Source organism: Aedes albopictus, chromosome 1, assembly GCF_035046485.1.
Source record: "Aedes albopictus strain Foshan chromosome 1, AalbF5, whole genome shotgun sequence".
Taxonomy (NCBI): domain Eukaryota; kingdom Metazoa; phylum Arthropoda; class Insecta; order Diptera; family Culicidae; genus Aedes; species Aedes albopictus.
The window spans coordinates 85,634,592-85,649,387 of record NC_085136.1 but is presented as its reverse complement, the minus strand read 5'-3'; the positions used below and the strand labels follow the sequence as shown (position 1 = coordinate 85,649,387).

General features: G+C 45.8%; 1 protein-coding gene across 12 annotated transcripts in view; it reads right to left on the bottom strand.

Moving 5' to 3' along the window:
- LOC109622444 (F-actin-monooxygenase Mical-like) overlaps positions 1–14,796 on the bottom strand; it is a 237,276-nt gene that overhangs the window by 40,229 nt on the left and 182,251 nt on the right. For 6 of the 12 annotated variants that reach the window (XR_009996097.1, XR_009996098.1, XR_009996099.1 and 3 more), the window contains 5 exons: positions 9,457–9,975; positions 9,236–9,395; positions 8,511–9,068; positions 8,015–8,130; positions 590–7,853 (listed from right to left, as the gene is read on the bottom strand). Coding sequence is in view for 6 of the 12 variants with exons in the window: in XM_062844928.1 (XP_062700912.1) it covers positions 5,614–5,696; positions 5,792–7,853; positions 8,015–8,130; positions 8,511–9,068; positions 9,236–9,395; positions 9,457–9,975 (3,498 nt within the window). In the remaining 6 variants the exon portion in view is untranslated. Of the gene's footprint in view, positions 1–589; positions 7,854–8,014; positions 8,131–8,510; positions 9,069–9,235; positions 9,396–9,456; positions 9,976–14,796 lie in introns of those variants that run through there. The other 6 variants (XM_062844923.1, XM_062844925.1, XM_062844924.1 and 3 more) reach the window with 2 other exon arrangements.

The following is a 14,796-nucleotide window of genomic DNA, read 5'->3' as shown; positions in this document are numbered from 1 at the left end:
TTTGAATGTACGGAAAAAGCAAAAAAAAAAAAACATGGAAAGTCAGAAAATAAAAGAGAAAACATCGCAGTGGTGTAGCAATTGGTTGAGCGGAGGTTAAGGCGTCGCAAAAGTTGTTTTAGGGTAAAGCCAGAACACACTGTAACGGAAATTCGATCCGCCTTACACGGCGGATTGGGTTAGTAGCAACAACGATAACGTTAGATGGGTTTCCAACACGGAAGCGTCTTCGGGTACGATTTAATCGAAAGAAGTTTTTCTTGCGATGTTGTCTGAAGTTGTTGAGTGTAATTATTTTGAATGATACCATAAAGCATACGCGATTATGAATGCAGCTGTGAGAATGTCTTCGATGTTTTTTCGACTTTGAATGATTCGATGATTTTCGATGTTTTTTTTTGGTTAATAACGTGAAACAATCATTCAGACGCGATCACCGTTGTTACGGTGATCTGGATCGCGATCACGGCGCTTGATCACACGGTTTAGAGGCAGCCAAAAACATTGATTATAATTCATCGCATAAATCAGTAAGAACGACAAACAACGCCAATTTCCAAACAGATTCACACCGAAACAACTTGATTACCTCTCTCTCTCTGTGATTTTGCTATTCTCAGTCTTCAACGCTTAATAACGATCGAATTCCACTCCCTGTCTTCGTTTCAGCTTAAATCGTACCCAAGATCAGGGATTGTTTGAGGTGGTCTAGTGTTGCGATGTATTTTCTATGTTTTTTTCTGTTTTGTTAAAATGGATGAATGACGGATGTTCTAATTTGGACTGGTGGTTTCCGAACGACGAATTTTGTACGATATGGTGGGAGGTGAAGTTTTGTTTTAAGAGATGGTACAATTGTCTCGGCGATCGTGGTGATCGCCGCCGCCTCTACGGTATGATCTACCGCCGCTACCGGAGGAAGAAGGAACGTCCTTACGAGTGTAGTGAGTCATTCGAGATGGTTGGGTAATGGCCTTTGTGGTGATACGACTCATCGCAGCCGATCCCGAAGATCCGTAGGTGGAAACCGGATGATACGAACTCGTCGTAATAGGGGTGCGATGAGAGGTAGAAGTGGTTATTGGATAGGCATCGTCATCGCTTTCGTTCTCCAACATCTCACGGATGTACGGATTGGGATCGTTCTTGGTTATTTGCGAACGGATGTACTTGTTCGCCTTCTCGTGTAACCGATGGCTACGATTGACGATGGTGCTACTATCAGCCGTTGGACGATGGGAATATTTAGTTCTAGGGACGTCTCGGCTGGGCATGTCATAGGTCCTGCTCGAAGTGTAAGGTACGTGTGACGAGGTAGTCTTTGGTCTGGGCAAAGTATGTGACATGGGAAGATCATCCAAGTGCAAAGGTTCGGCATAATACCTTCCACCGGTTCGACTGATCGGTACATCCATTTCATACGCAGAAGATCTTTGCGGACGAACGGTACTGGTGGTAGGAATATCAAAATCATTCAAACGACGAGATCTGGCAACACTGCTGACAGGTATTTCATGATCATGAGCATGACCACGCTGGGCACGTGGAACGTATTCATCCGGATCATACCATTTCGGAAGATCTGGATCAGGAGCCTCAAACGAGTCCATAGCTCTGCGATTGATTCGAGGGACATATTCTTCCGGATCGTAGTCTTTCGGGATAGCTGCGGCCTTACCGGAAATTTTCCTGCGCGGTTTGCACTCCGCTTTCAGATCTTCCAACTTTCGCTCCAAAGTTTTGATATCCTCCTTCCTGTGAGCTGGAGGTTCCTTGTAATACGGCACACCACGATCCAAGATGGCTTCCCATTTGGAGAAGTCTGTGCTACGGGGAATCGGAGATTCCCGATCGATGTCAACCCTGGTAGCCTCGGCGTCTAGTTTAGATGTATCCGTAGACGATTTACACTTCCTAAGGTTTTCCCTTCTCCTGTTGTTTCTCAGGCTGGACAAGTCCTCATCCGATTCGTCAAAGTTCAGGTGTCGTAGACGGGGGTTCACAAGCTGTTTGCAAGAGCCCGGAGGTTCTACATCAAATCCATAGTCGCGCAATTCTTCAAGAGATTTCTTACTGTGACGTCTTGCCGAATAGCCAGGAACTTCCAACCTATCGAAGGACTTAGATCGTCGTTTCAGTTGCTTCGGCTTCTCCGGGACTATGTAGAATGTATCGACAACCTTGTCGTCCTTCTTGACAAAGACCTGTTCAACAACGAGGTTTTCAATACTCGAGGACCTCTTCGCACGCCACGGATCAATACAGATGGAATTGTCAAACGGACGTCCAGCTACCGCCGGAGAAACGCTCCGCTCGTTTGGCTTGGGTTTGCGAAGCGGACGCTGCGGTTGATGCGAGTTCGGTTCAGCCGGCTCTCGGGCCTTCTCCTCCAGCATATGTTTGTAGGTCGTGAAGTCGGATTTGGGTTTCTTGTCAATCGCGGGAGGTGGTTGATAGTAGGTTGGTTCGACGAAGTCGGTGCCCATCAGGCCGGAGGAAATGTCTTTGAGGATGCTGGCGTAGTCGCCGGTTACTCCACTGGTAGATGGTTGAGGCTCCACTGGTTTGTGGTCTTCCGTGTGTAGAGTATAGACTTGGATCTCCTGCGGGATATGCGAGGTTATCTGCTTGATCTTTTCGGTATGATCCAAAATCTTCAAAGCTGGAGGAGCTTCGATAACCTGCTTCTTGGTTATGTTGACGATATCCGGTAGATCACAAAGCGAAGAGTTGACCGTCTTTGAAGTATCTGTCAACTCAGTTTGTTCCGGAACTTCGGTACTCTCCGTCAGCGTGGTCATCATTACCTCTAACTTGGGATCAACTTTGGGAAGTGATTCCTGCTTCGGTAGTGTCTTCGACAGGAATTTCTCTGTTAGTTCCTTCGAAGTCTGCTTAAATTCTTTTTCTGACAGCGAGGTTATACTGTTTCTTGCAGATTCCTGAACACTGGGACTTCTTCTACGAGGTGCTGGTATTGGAGCCGGTTCTAGAAGAGCAGTCTTGTTAACGGTTGTTTTGACGATTGGCTTATGATCGAGTTCATCTCCGGATGATAGCAGATCATCAAGGTTGATGACTTCTGGAACATCAGCGCTGTCCAACAGATCATCGAAGTTGACAATGTCATGTTCCTTACCCTTTGGATCACGGCTAAGGATGCTGCGCTGTTGATCAATATCTTTCGGAACTTGCAGTTTGAATGAAGGCCGACGTTCTACTGGTTTTGGTGTTTCCAAGACTTGAGCAGACGGTTGACTCCTGAAGGAAGATTTTCTTTCCAGCGGTTTTGGAGAACTATCCGATGTCACGGCCAGACTCTGCTTTTTCACAGACTGCTTCCGCTCCAATGGGATCGGGACTTGGCTTTCATTCTCACCAACTTTTCTGTTCATGGAGGTTTCTGAGACCAACGGTGGGCTCTGCTTCTTAACCGAAAGCTTCCGCTCCACTGGTACAGGCTTGACCTGCGCATATTTTTCATCAGCTGCCTTCGTCTGAATCTTAAACGAAGTCTTTCGTTCCAATGGTGCTTGCGAACTCGTTTCCTTCACCGCACCAGTCGCCACCGGTTTCGGAGGCGATGGTGCCTTCTGTTTCGTGTACTTCTCCTTGATGTGCGTTGACCGATCCAGGTTGATCTGCATCAGATTTTTCGATTCTTCAGACGGCTTGGGCTTCGCGGGGTCCGGCGATCGTTTTTTGATAGATCCCTCGCGAATAACTTCCATTTTGCACTCCTCCCGGCGGAAGGGCGTCAGGAGGCTCTTCAGCGAAGAGCCTTCCGGTGCAGCAATGGTTTTGGCACGCTGAAGCTTGTTGAACATCTTCTGGAAGGAGGACTTCTTGCGCTCGACCGGAACGGGTATCTCGTCGACCATATCGTCGAGGTTCGCTCCCGGCATCATCTCCATGGCCAGTTCGTTGATCTTCTCGCGTAGAACGGGGGTGGCTTCGACGTCGGTTTTGTCCTCCGGGTGAGGATGCCTGGAGCCGACTATGGTGCTACGGAACTCCGAGAGGGTTCGAGGGACGTCCACTTCTCGGATTCGCACCAGTTGCGGTTCAGTTTCAACGGGAGTGGATCTTTCTTGATCACGGAAGATGGCCTCGTGTTTCTTGCGAAGTTCTTCGAAACAGATTTCATCAGTTGACATTTTGCGTTCCCGTGAAGGCGGGACCTCTGTTTTAGGGGTACGTTCAATCGGGATAGGGGTTTCTCCTTGGGGTACATGGGATAGCTTTGCAACTTGAGGTAAGATCGTAGTTTGAGGAGCGACCTTGTGTTCAGGAGTAGCCGGAGAATTCGTTTTCTCAGGCGTAGATTCAGAAGTGACCTTCTTGATGGAATCTTTTCTAGCAGTTGGAGGAGCTCCAGTCTTAGGAGTACGTTCAACCGGAATAGGAACCGCGTTAGGTGTAACGGTAGCTTTCGGAACATCTGCTGCGATCTTAGATTGCGAAGCGACCATAGGTTCAGGAGTAACTATAGATTTGGGTTTGTCGAGCTGCATGGTAATAGTGGAATCTCTCAGAACAGTGGGTTTCTCAATCGGTTTGGCAGTTTTCCGGGGTGAAACTGTGGGTGATTGAGGCGCTGCCGTTACTTGTGAAGCGTCAGGGATTACAGTGCGCTGGACTTGAGTTTGGATCAACTTTTTGGACATCACTGGAGTTGCTCGGAGCGTGCTGTTGTCGTCAAAACTATCAGCGGAACTTGGTTTATCAACCAGGGCAGAGGTAGGAATTGTGCTTGAAGGAACCACTTTTCGAGGCATGGTGGGCGTAGAAGGAGGTACAACTCTGGCATTCGAAACAGCCGAAGATTTAGTTTTATCGAGTACACTGGAAGGACCAACCATTGTCGAAGTTGACTTTGGAGTTCCCATGATCTTTGAATCTCTCGCTTCCTGAGATTCAATATTTTCTGATCTAACAACTTTCCGAGATAGAACAGGAGTAGATAGTGGAGTAACAGGTGCTTCAGGAGTCTTCGTTATCTTTGTATCCATCACCGGAGTGGACTTTGGAATCGCTTGGATCGTACTCTCCGTACCGACTCCAATCGAGGACTTCACTGCGTCTGGCTTCCGTACCGTCAACGGAGAATGCTGAGGAATTGATTTTGCTACGTCCTGAATTGCAGCAGAAGATTTAACAGCCGAGAAGTCTTTTTGCACAATCGCCACCGATTTCGGTGCGATTACGTTCTCAGTGATCACGACCTTCGCCGGTGCGGATTCCAAGCTCTTCGGAACGATCTTCTCAACAACCTTCGAAGAAGGCGAGAACGAACTGACCGCAGTTTTCGATTCACTTGAAAGCGTCGAACTCTGTGGGATCTTCCTGGTCATAGTTGGAGTTCCAATCGGTGAATTGGTCACCTTCCGCGTCAAGACGGGCGTCGATACGGGTATCTTCGATTCTTTGACCACTACCGTTACGCTAGACTCGGCTGCCGAGTCGCCGTTTTGAACCAGTTTACGTTGCATTTTGGGAGTATCCGAGGGAGTTGCTGTTTGTGGAACGATCTTCTTGGATGGTGTAGGCGTCGGAGGTGCTACTACCGGCAATACCGATGACACCACGGACCTCTGCTTCGCTTCTTCCTTTCTAGTAGCTTCTTCGTCTGCCGGCGATTTGACTCCATTCGAGATCGAACTCGTCGTCGTCGTCGTGGCTTTCGTCTGGGGGGCCTGAAAGGGCTGAATTTTGAGCGGTTCTGCCGGTTTTCCGACCGGCGTCGGTTCCGGTTCTTCGAGCAATTTCTCGAATACTTCATCGACCTTACCTAGATCGCCGGGGTCGCTAAGTTTGCTGTTCAAGCTGGACATCGACGTCGAGCGTGAGTCGAGCTTCGACAGGCTGGCGAGGTAGATTTCCTCGAGGGTTTCCTGCATTTTGACCGGGACGATGATTTTGAACGGCGGTCGCTTGATTGTCATTTTGGGAATGGGCTTTTTCGCGGCTGGTGGAGACTGCTTGGGCGAGACATGGGGTGGAGACTTTTTCGGGGGAGACTTCTTCTTCTTGGTCTGTTTGGGACTCTGGCGCTTTTTCGGTAGACCGAGTATCTCGTCAAAGTTGTCCAGCAGGGATTCGTCACCTTCTTCTAGCAAGTCGTCAAAAAGTTTATCGTCCAGGGTGGGAGAGTGGCGTTTTGGAGAGATTGGAGACTTTTTTGGGGCCTTCGGGGAAGGGGTCTTACGTGGAGACTTCGGTGATCGGTCGATTTCTTTGAGCAGATCTTCGAAGAGCTCGTCTTCGGGAGTTATGGGTTTCGGAGGAGTGCTGGGTAGTTTTTGAATGTGCAGTTGTTTGGAAGCCTGTTTGGGAGATCCCTGAACGTCTTTCAACAGATCTTCGAATAGTTTTTCGTCCGAGTCCGGGGATTTTCTCTGGGTCGTGTCCTTCGGTGGAGACTTAGCTTTGTTCGACGCTGGTTTTGGCGAAGGAGACTTTTGTTTGGCCACGGATTGGAAGGCAAGGCTATTTTTTACTGGGGCAGTTGGTTCTATGGTGGCTTCAGTTTTGGACTTTTTCACGACCTGGAAAGCTAAGATATTTTTCTTCGGAGGAAGTGGGACCACTGGAGGTTTCGGGGCCAATACAGCAGGTGAGACCGATTTTGGACTGGGAGTGACCTTACGAGTTACACCCGGGGAAGACTCAACGCTGCTCTTTCTAGATATAGCGGGAGAAACCTTCGAAGACGACGGAGTCGACGGTGAAGACTTTGCCGTGTTAGGACCGAAGTACTTCATCAGTTCAACATCATCGGGTTTCTTTCGCGAAGCCATTGGAGACCCTTCAACGCTGGACACTGAAGATGGAGTTCCGATGCTTGCTTTTGCACTGGTCGGTGTCGAGCTACTACCCGGGAAATATTTGGACAAGTTGACCCCCTGTAGTGCGGAAACGTCTTTGTTTGGGAGATGTTTCGGTTTCTGCTCAAATTGGTCTTTCTTGGCGGAAGTGAAGAACTTGGAAACGTCCTTTTCACTGCGAACCCCCACAATACGGGGTCCTTCTACCGCCGACTTGATCGACTGCATGTTGCTTTGGAACTTCTTGGCCTCGACCTTCTTCATGCGTTTGTCCAGGGCAGCCTGATCCTTCTTGATCTGCTCCAGGAACTCGTCGGCATCCTCTCGAACGCCGGAGGATGACTTGGGACGGCTTCGCCGTTTGGAGATCGGAGTACTTCGACCACTGCTCAGCTCACCTAACGAGGCGTCTTCCGAACCAGCGGATGGGGTAGGCGAAGCGGAAGACTTCTTGTGCCGACGGTGCTTCTTCAGGGATGGCGTTGGGGAAGGTGGAATTTCGGGGGTTTTCGACTTTTTACGCGAAGGTGTTGGGGATGGTGGAACTTCGGGACGTTTCTGCTTCTTCATGGAGGGCGTAGGCGATGGTGGTGGTTTCAGTGCAATGGAGGACTTCATTTGGCTTAGTGTTGGCGATGGAGACGCCGGTGGAGCTTCGATTTTGGGTGGTGTCTGGATTGGAGTAGTCGGTGATAGTGGTGGAGCTGACGAAAGAGGAGGCGTTTGTGGTTTGGGTGCTGGTTTGTCCGATTTGATAAGCGTGCTAAGACTGTTCATAAGGCCCCCGAAGAACGAAGTTTTGGACTTGGGTGGCTCAGGTGTCGACGAAGACGAGGCTTGTGGTGGGCTGGCTGAGGAGTTAAGCCATTGCTCGCGAACACTAAGTTTCTGGAGCATTTTCTCTTTCAGAGCCCGATCTTCGGCGGATTCTGCTGGTGCCGGCGGTGGGGGATTACTAACATTAGGGGCGCTAAGATTAGGAATTACGGAAGGATCTACTGGTGTAGGCTGTTGCGTTGAGGCAACCTAGAATTATTTGCGTTTTTTTGTTTTGTTTTGATTGATCAATTTCACAAGTGCGTTTCATAGTACAAAAAGAAAGAAAAAGAAGATACGAATTAAAGAACTACCATCACCAAGGGGCTTTTGAAGAAGGGTAAACATTTGGAAGTTCTGAAAATACTCACATCGGTTTCTGTATCTGTCGGAAGCGTCGGAAGAGGCATCAGTTTTACCTCCTGCATCCGTATCTCACGGGCCCGAGCCAGCTCTTCGCCTTCCGTTTGCGAATCTGCTTCATCATCTGATAAAAAATAGAAAGAAAAATGAACATTACACACTGAAATCACAGCTTCGTCAGTCTGAGATTGCAAAACAAGACAACGGTGTAAGTCTTTGAAGCTCGATTGAGCCCTACAAAAGGTTTCATCGAAAAACATTACAATTTCCAACCTCTCCGAAGCTCAATGGAACTCTACAAATTCGTTTGTATTTTTTCAGCTTTATAAGACTAATAGGAGAATACTCAGACGAATTCTTGATGGAAAACTCAAAAGTATTCTTAAAACAGTTGTCGTTAGGATCTTCGTTGGAATTTTTGACGAAATTTCTGAACATAACTTGCAAAACATTACAATTGTTAAATTCATCATACCTTACGAATGTTTTTACCGAAATACATACCTTCACTAGAATAACCGTAGAAGTCGTCGTCACTGTCGACCATGCTGTTGAATCGCTTGTCGCTGATCCACTCCGAAGCCAGCTGTAGCGTTTGCGCACCCAGCGGCGATCCAGCGGCTTCCTCGTAATCGGAGTCGCTGTCGCTCTCGGACTCATCCGAGCTGGACGTTTCCTCCTCCGAGTCCTCGTCCGATTCGGTTCCAAAGTTCCGATCGGTCCACTCGTTCTCGTCGATGACCTCCATCGGCACTTCGCCGTCCGAAATGGACTCGTCGGCGTTCTCGAACTCGATACGTTCGGGCGTTTCCCCACGGTCCAGCAGATCGAAGTTGCTGAAACCGGACGCTTTGGAGTCCGGCGTGGAAGGCTGGGCTGATGCGGTTGCGGCTGCGACCGCGGCTGCCGCCGCTGAAGCCAACGGCTGCTTGTCTACTGCTTGCGGGGTTCGAGGCAGCGACCTCTTTGGTACCGGTTTGGTGTACGTTTTCGACGGCAGTTTGAAGTGCTGCGTGCAGTAGAACTTACCCTCGGGATCGTCCCGGTCGAAGGCGTATCCTCCTGTTGGATTATGTAAGTCATTAGTATCCAGGTAGAGAAACTACAAAATCTATGAAGAATTTCAAAGGTCTAATTTTGAGATATTCCCTTCCCTACCTGTGAAAATGGTTTATAGATAATAGATAATATAGAGAAATGATTAACGCTAGCAATTCAAGGGGACTTACCGAGTCGAAGGTTGGTATGGCAGTGGTGGCACTTGAGGCAGGACCTGTGTAGAGTCAAGTTCTCCGCGGAAATCTTTTCCATCAAATAGACGCGCTGCTTGCAGAAGTGGCACTTCTCCGCCACACCCGACGAGGTGAGAACCAGGGCGGCCTTGGAGGTCTAAAAATAGAACGTTGATCAGTACGTACTAGGCTCGATCATCGTAATCTACCAGACTTACCGATTTCTGACTCGATTGTTGCTGTTGTTGTTGTTGTAGCTGCTGCTGCTGCTGTTGCTGTTGTTGCTGTTTCGTGCTGAGTAGCTGTCCAGCGATGGAAGCCACCTTGTTCTTGCCGCGCTCGCCGAGATCAAGATTGTGGCCCTCCTTCAGCTGTCGGTCGATCGCTTTCAGTGAACTGTCGATGTCCCTGTACTTCTCGTCGTCCGGCTGCTGCGTGAGCTTATTCTGGCGAGCTAAAAATTGCTCGCGGTTCCACTTCGGAACGCGTTCACGGCTCTTGCCAATGTCGGTCGCTTTCTTCGATTGTTCGATTTTCTTCTCGATCTCCTTCACATTCCAATCGCTGCTGTCGATCTTGCCGATCGCCCGCAGCAGATCTTTCGGCTTCTTCTCGGCGATCGGAACGTGCTTCCCGCCGATCCGCTGCTCCATCGATTTGATCCGATCGCTAAACTGTTCGCCATCGGCGCCGGCGAGACCTTTCGGGTACGCCGCAGCTAGACCGCGATCGCGATCCTGATAGGGTAGCCGAAATAGAAAGGGAAGAAGTCGGTATTGCCGAGGTTGATCTTGAGGCTCGTGTTTTATGGACAGGCACGGGACGACGCGTCAACACACAACACATCATCGTGCGATTAGGAAGGACCAGACTTGGAGGAGATTAGGGCAGGGATCAGTGAAGCAGGTTACAACCAGGTGAGTAAACTATCTACATCATTCTACAACATGCGGTGAGTTTCGATAACCGTAAAACTAACATGCCATGCGATTTTCTTTCGTTCTAGTTCCCAAAGGGTTTGATGGGGGACGACTGTCATGCGAGCTTATGGGATCCCAATCAACCTGCGTCGTCCGTCACCGCCGGACGACACCATGCAAATAAAACTCGGACACAGCAAACACCACAAAAGTCAAAGACCGCGCGCGCGATCGCACGCACAGCGTGCGACGACGATCCACATTTAATTTTAAAACACATGTTTGCATCGTCTTCATTTTCGCGCGATTCCGAGTCTGTTTTGGGGGCACGCGAGCGCGAGCACTTACGGCCGATGTCCGAGATCGATCCAACCACGCAACGCAACGGTAAGTCAGCACTTGATCAGTAGTGAGTGGGTTACACACATAAAATTCCGTTCACGATTTACACTCAACTCGGGGTTACTGGCAAACGAGCTGTTAATAGGAGCGAAAACGACACGGACACAAGAGTTGTTGGGAACCGGGAGAATCGGGTTCCTGCGGTGGACAAACAGCTGATCAGTATTCGACGGGCAGTCTTCTTCGTCTAATGGCAAATCTACTCTTCTGGATCTTCAATTGTGCGCTGGTATGGCTATTTTGTAGAATGTAGAACATGACCCGAGTCATTCATGACCACATATCCTGTTAAAAAAGTACAGTATAAAATGAGTTTGGAAAGTTTCACGTTTGCCTTTTGCATCGGAGTAACAATGAGATCTGATAGAAATCCAAAATGGAATTGATTGGGATTCTAGATGGAAAATCCGGTTATCTTCTTTTCAGGGATGGTTGATGGAATTCCAAGGAAGCTATATGTGGGATGGGTGTGAAACTAGGTAAAATGCAAAAGAAATTCAAATTCTGTGGGGATATCTAGTGATTCAGATTCTAGATAAAAGATTATTATATTTATCAGTGAAGATATCGGTGATATTCAAGGGCAATACTGATGTAAAGCAAAGAAGGATACTGATCGAACAACAAATGCCCTGGGCAAGTTTCAAGAAAATCCTTGACCTAATAATTCTTCCAACCTACCGTTGCGCAGTACATACTTATGGGCATGTCACTGAGTCACAGTAACAAGGAAAAAGTATTGAGACCAGAAATAGTGACATTCATGCATTTGGTATTCTTGTTCAAATGAACATCAATAGTTCATCAATATTAGTACTTATTTTCGGCATTTTCAGGAAATTTTCTGCTGAATCGAAATATTTGCCAAAAATACATTGGAAAAACCACGAGTTTGATGAAAAGCCTGATAAAAAGTCATGATATTGATGAAGTTGATATTGATGTTCGTATAGGGCTCGCTTGAAGCGGCCCTATGCTTCAATATAACAATCAACATTAATACATTGATGTAAACATTGAAGAAAATAAGAAAAAGCTTTATCGCGGGTCTCACTTCCTTCTCAGTTTGATTTCGGCAGACGAAAGCTGTCGAGGTAAAGGATGCGTTCTTGGATGCGTTTTGTGGGTAACTGGAGTCGGAAATGCTACTCAATGTTTACTGCGAGTGAACAAGCAATGAGTAGCAATTTCAGCTGTCTGAGTTGTTTGGATGACAAGATTGGTGGTCTTGCTGTTTGAAAGGCATCCATTGTGACGGCCATCTTTAGATTCGCTCATGTATGTCCCTAGGGCGCTCCGTTCAAAGATCCAAAATATTCCAAAATAATGCCAATCGAAACAAATCATGGTGAAGCACACAATTTTGCTTCGCGTCGGATGCTCTCGAATTGCGTTTTCGAACCGGGAGAGGAAATATTGAAACGCTCGATGAAACCTTTCACCACAATAATTCCATCTATATACACTACCCGTCATAAGTATGGACTCACAAAAAGTCCGATATCTCTAAAACCAGAACACCTACAAAAAGGCCTTTTTAAAAAGTGGTTGCTTTTGGGCTTCTGAATAATTTTGCTGAAGACAGCATTTTCGTAAGTTCTCAAGTTTTGGAGATATTGAGGTGAGTCAATGTGATGCAATATTGACTTTTTGTAAGTCTATACTTATGACGGGCAGTGCATCTTCAAACGACATCAATATATTGAGATGCTTTATCAAACCATTAATATATTGATATCGTCTGGGGCCGCTTAATGCGAACCCTACACGAGCATTCATATTTCAACAATGTCAGCACTTCTTATCGGAACAAAACAGCACTGACAGAAAATGATGAATCCTGAAGGAAATCATGAACGGTAATCCATAAAAATTTCAAATGAAATCAAGACATGAACTTATGAAGGAATTATGTTGGGATATCGGACAATTTCTGATACAATTTCAATGTGATTACTACAAAGACTTTAAATGGTTTTCATGTAGTGGTTCAAATTACACGGTGATGGAGTTTCGGTAAGATTATGGAAAGATTCATGATGAAATATTACCACAAAAAAAAACTCCATACAATCCGGATAGAAGTTCTTGTAGAAATTGAAATTGTATTTTGGTGGGTTCTTGAGAATTCAGATACAGTGTAAACATTCGGTCGGTGCAAACGGTTTAACTGCAAATTTGAAGTTATCGCACCTAAAGTGTGTCGAGTATACCAAAGTGGCGAATCCTTGGCGTTTTGATAGGTCTCCTGCTCGATTGGAACTATGGAGATGACAGCAAATGGACTGTCCCAATTTTGACGTTTCTGCTCTTTGTTTTATCCAGGTTCGTTAATCGCACTGCTATCCGTCAAACGGTGCGCCCAGTTAACCCAAAGGTACATTCAAATGAAATTTGCGTTCATTTAACGTCAGTTGGTGGGTTGTTGACGCCTAATTAAAGTTGCAGTTATCGAATTTTGTTCACTAAGTGAGTGAAACGTAAACATGATGCAGTTGTCGAACGTCTACTGTACATGTTTTTCATTGTTTCTGACAGGGATGTCGTGGGAGATATAGGCCAAATCAGAAGACGTTGAAAATCAGCTGATTTCGGAGGCCTTTGACAGTTCTCCGATGAAAATGACAGTTCAGCGTTTGCACCTTATTGTTCAGCAGTTGTAAACAGTGGCATACACGGACCTGTCAACTGAAAAGGCCTATAGGAACTCGGAAAGTTTTTCCTAGAAATAAACATTGATGATCGGAATTTATGACGTTATGAGTTATGACGGAATGCATTTTTGCTGAGTAAGATTTGTTAAACATTTTGATCAGTACCAAACTGATTGAGAGCTATTAATGTATGATTCTGGTGGGATGATAATGGTATTTTGATAAAAAAAAATTAAAACCGCAGGCATTCTGAAAACAATTCATGTAGAAATTCCGAATGATTCCAAACTTTTGTTAGATTTGAAATCTTTTTTTTTCTGGTGGAATTCTTGAGACTTTTCAATCAGTAAGAACTCTTCCTAAAAATAAAAAAGACAGTATTCTAAAATAAAACGATGATGTTCTTAGATTTTAAGAAAACGACGGCTTAAATTTCGATGCGAGCGCTACCGATATGCCGAGACCCTTCGAACAGAACATTCTGATAATAGTCCATTCGACGTTTCAGATGAGATACCAGCGGATTTCTGATGTTTCATTTTAAACTTGCAGAATTTAAAAGGTAAATCATGGGGTGGAATTCCTAACAATCCCAATCGGTGTCATAACCAATTTTGGATCATAGAATCCCAATAGGAAATTTAGGACTGGAAATTATTTTTCTAGAAATTTTCGAGAGAACAACTTGTTTAAGAATACCAGGAATTCAGGCAGTATAACCGAAGAATTATAATCGGATTTTTGGTGAGATTCCATTGGAATCATTCCAATAACAATTATGACTAATTCTGGGGGGAATTTATTTAAGGTTTTAAAGGGATTTCGGTAGAACACCGAGAGAAATTTAACAGAAACTGTTGATAGATTCCAAAAAAAATCTGGAAAAAAATTAAAATAAAATTTTGTAAACATTCGAGCATGATTTCTATTTGGGTTCAGTTTTTGTAAAAACTGATTTCATGATCTGTTTTTTGATAAGATCATCAAGGTTTCTATGACGTTTCCCGGAATGACCTATTCCCGGAATGGTTCATTCCCGCAAACTCATCCGGAGTTTATTTTGCCGGAAACCCGTTTACCGGAAAATTGTTATTGCTGTAATTGCTATAATTTTCTCAACATTTTTAAGCCGATGAACACTAATTGACTCGGTGAAGTTAGTTTAGTTGAACTCAGGCTTTCCAGTGGCGTCTCGTAACCTCGTGCGGAGAATTCAGGATCTGGATCCAATTGAAAATGGACGAAAACGAGTATTCGCGTCATTTTCTACAAATTACAAGCAAATTTGTTAAGAAATTTCAAAAAAATATATTCGTTGAACAGGTAGAATCGCCAGTAAGATTTTCCTATAATGGAGTATTCCAAAGTATTCCAGGAAATGAATTACTCCAGAAAATTATATTTCGGGTTGTCATAGCACTTTTTCAAGTGAAGTGTCGCTGGGGTTCCAAGGGAGATTTTTAAGCTCCCTTCAAAACAATCTCTTCGGGGAGTAGAATACTAGCAATTCGATAGTATTCTCAAGGGAAATATCAGTGGAATATCGGTGCGAAATTTAGTGAGATTTCAGGTAAATAAATAT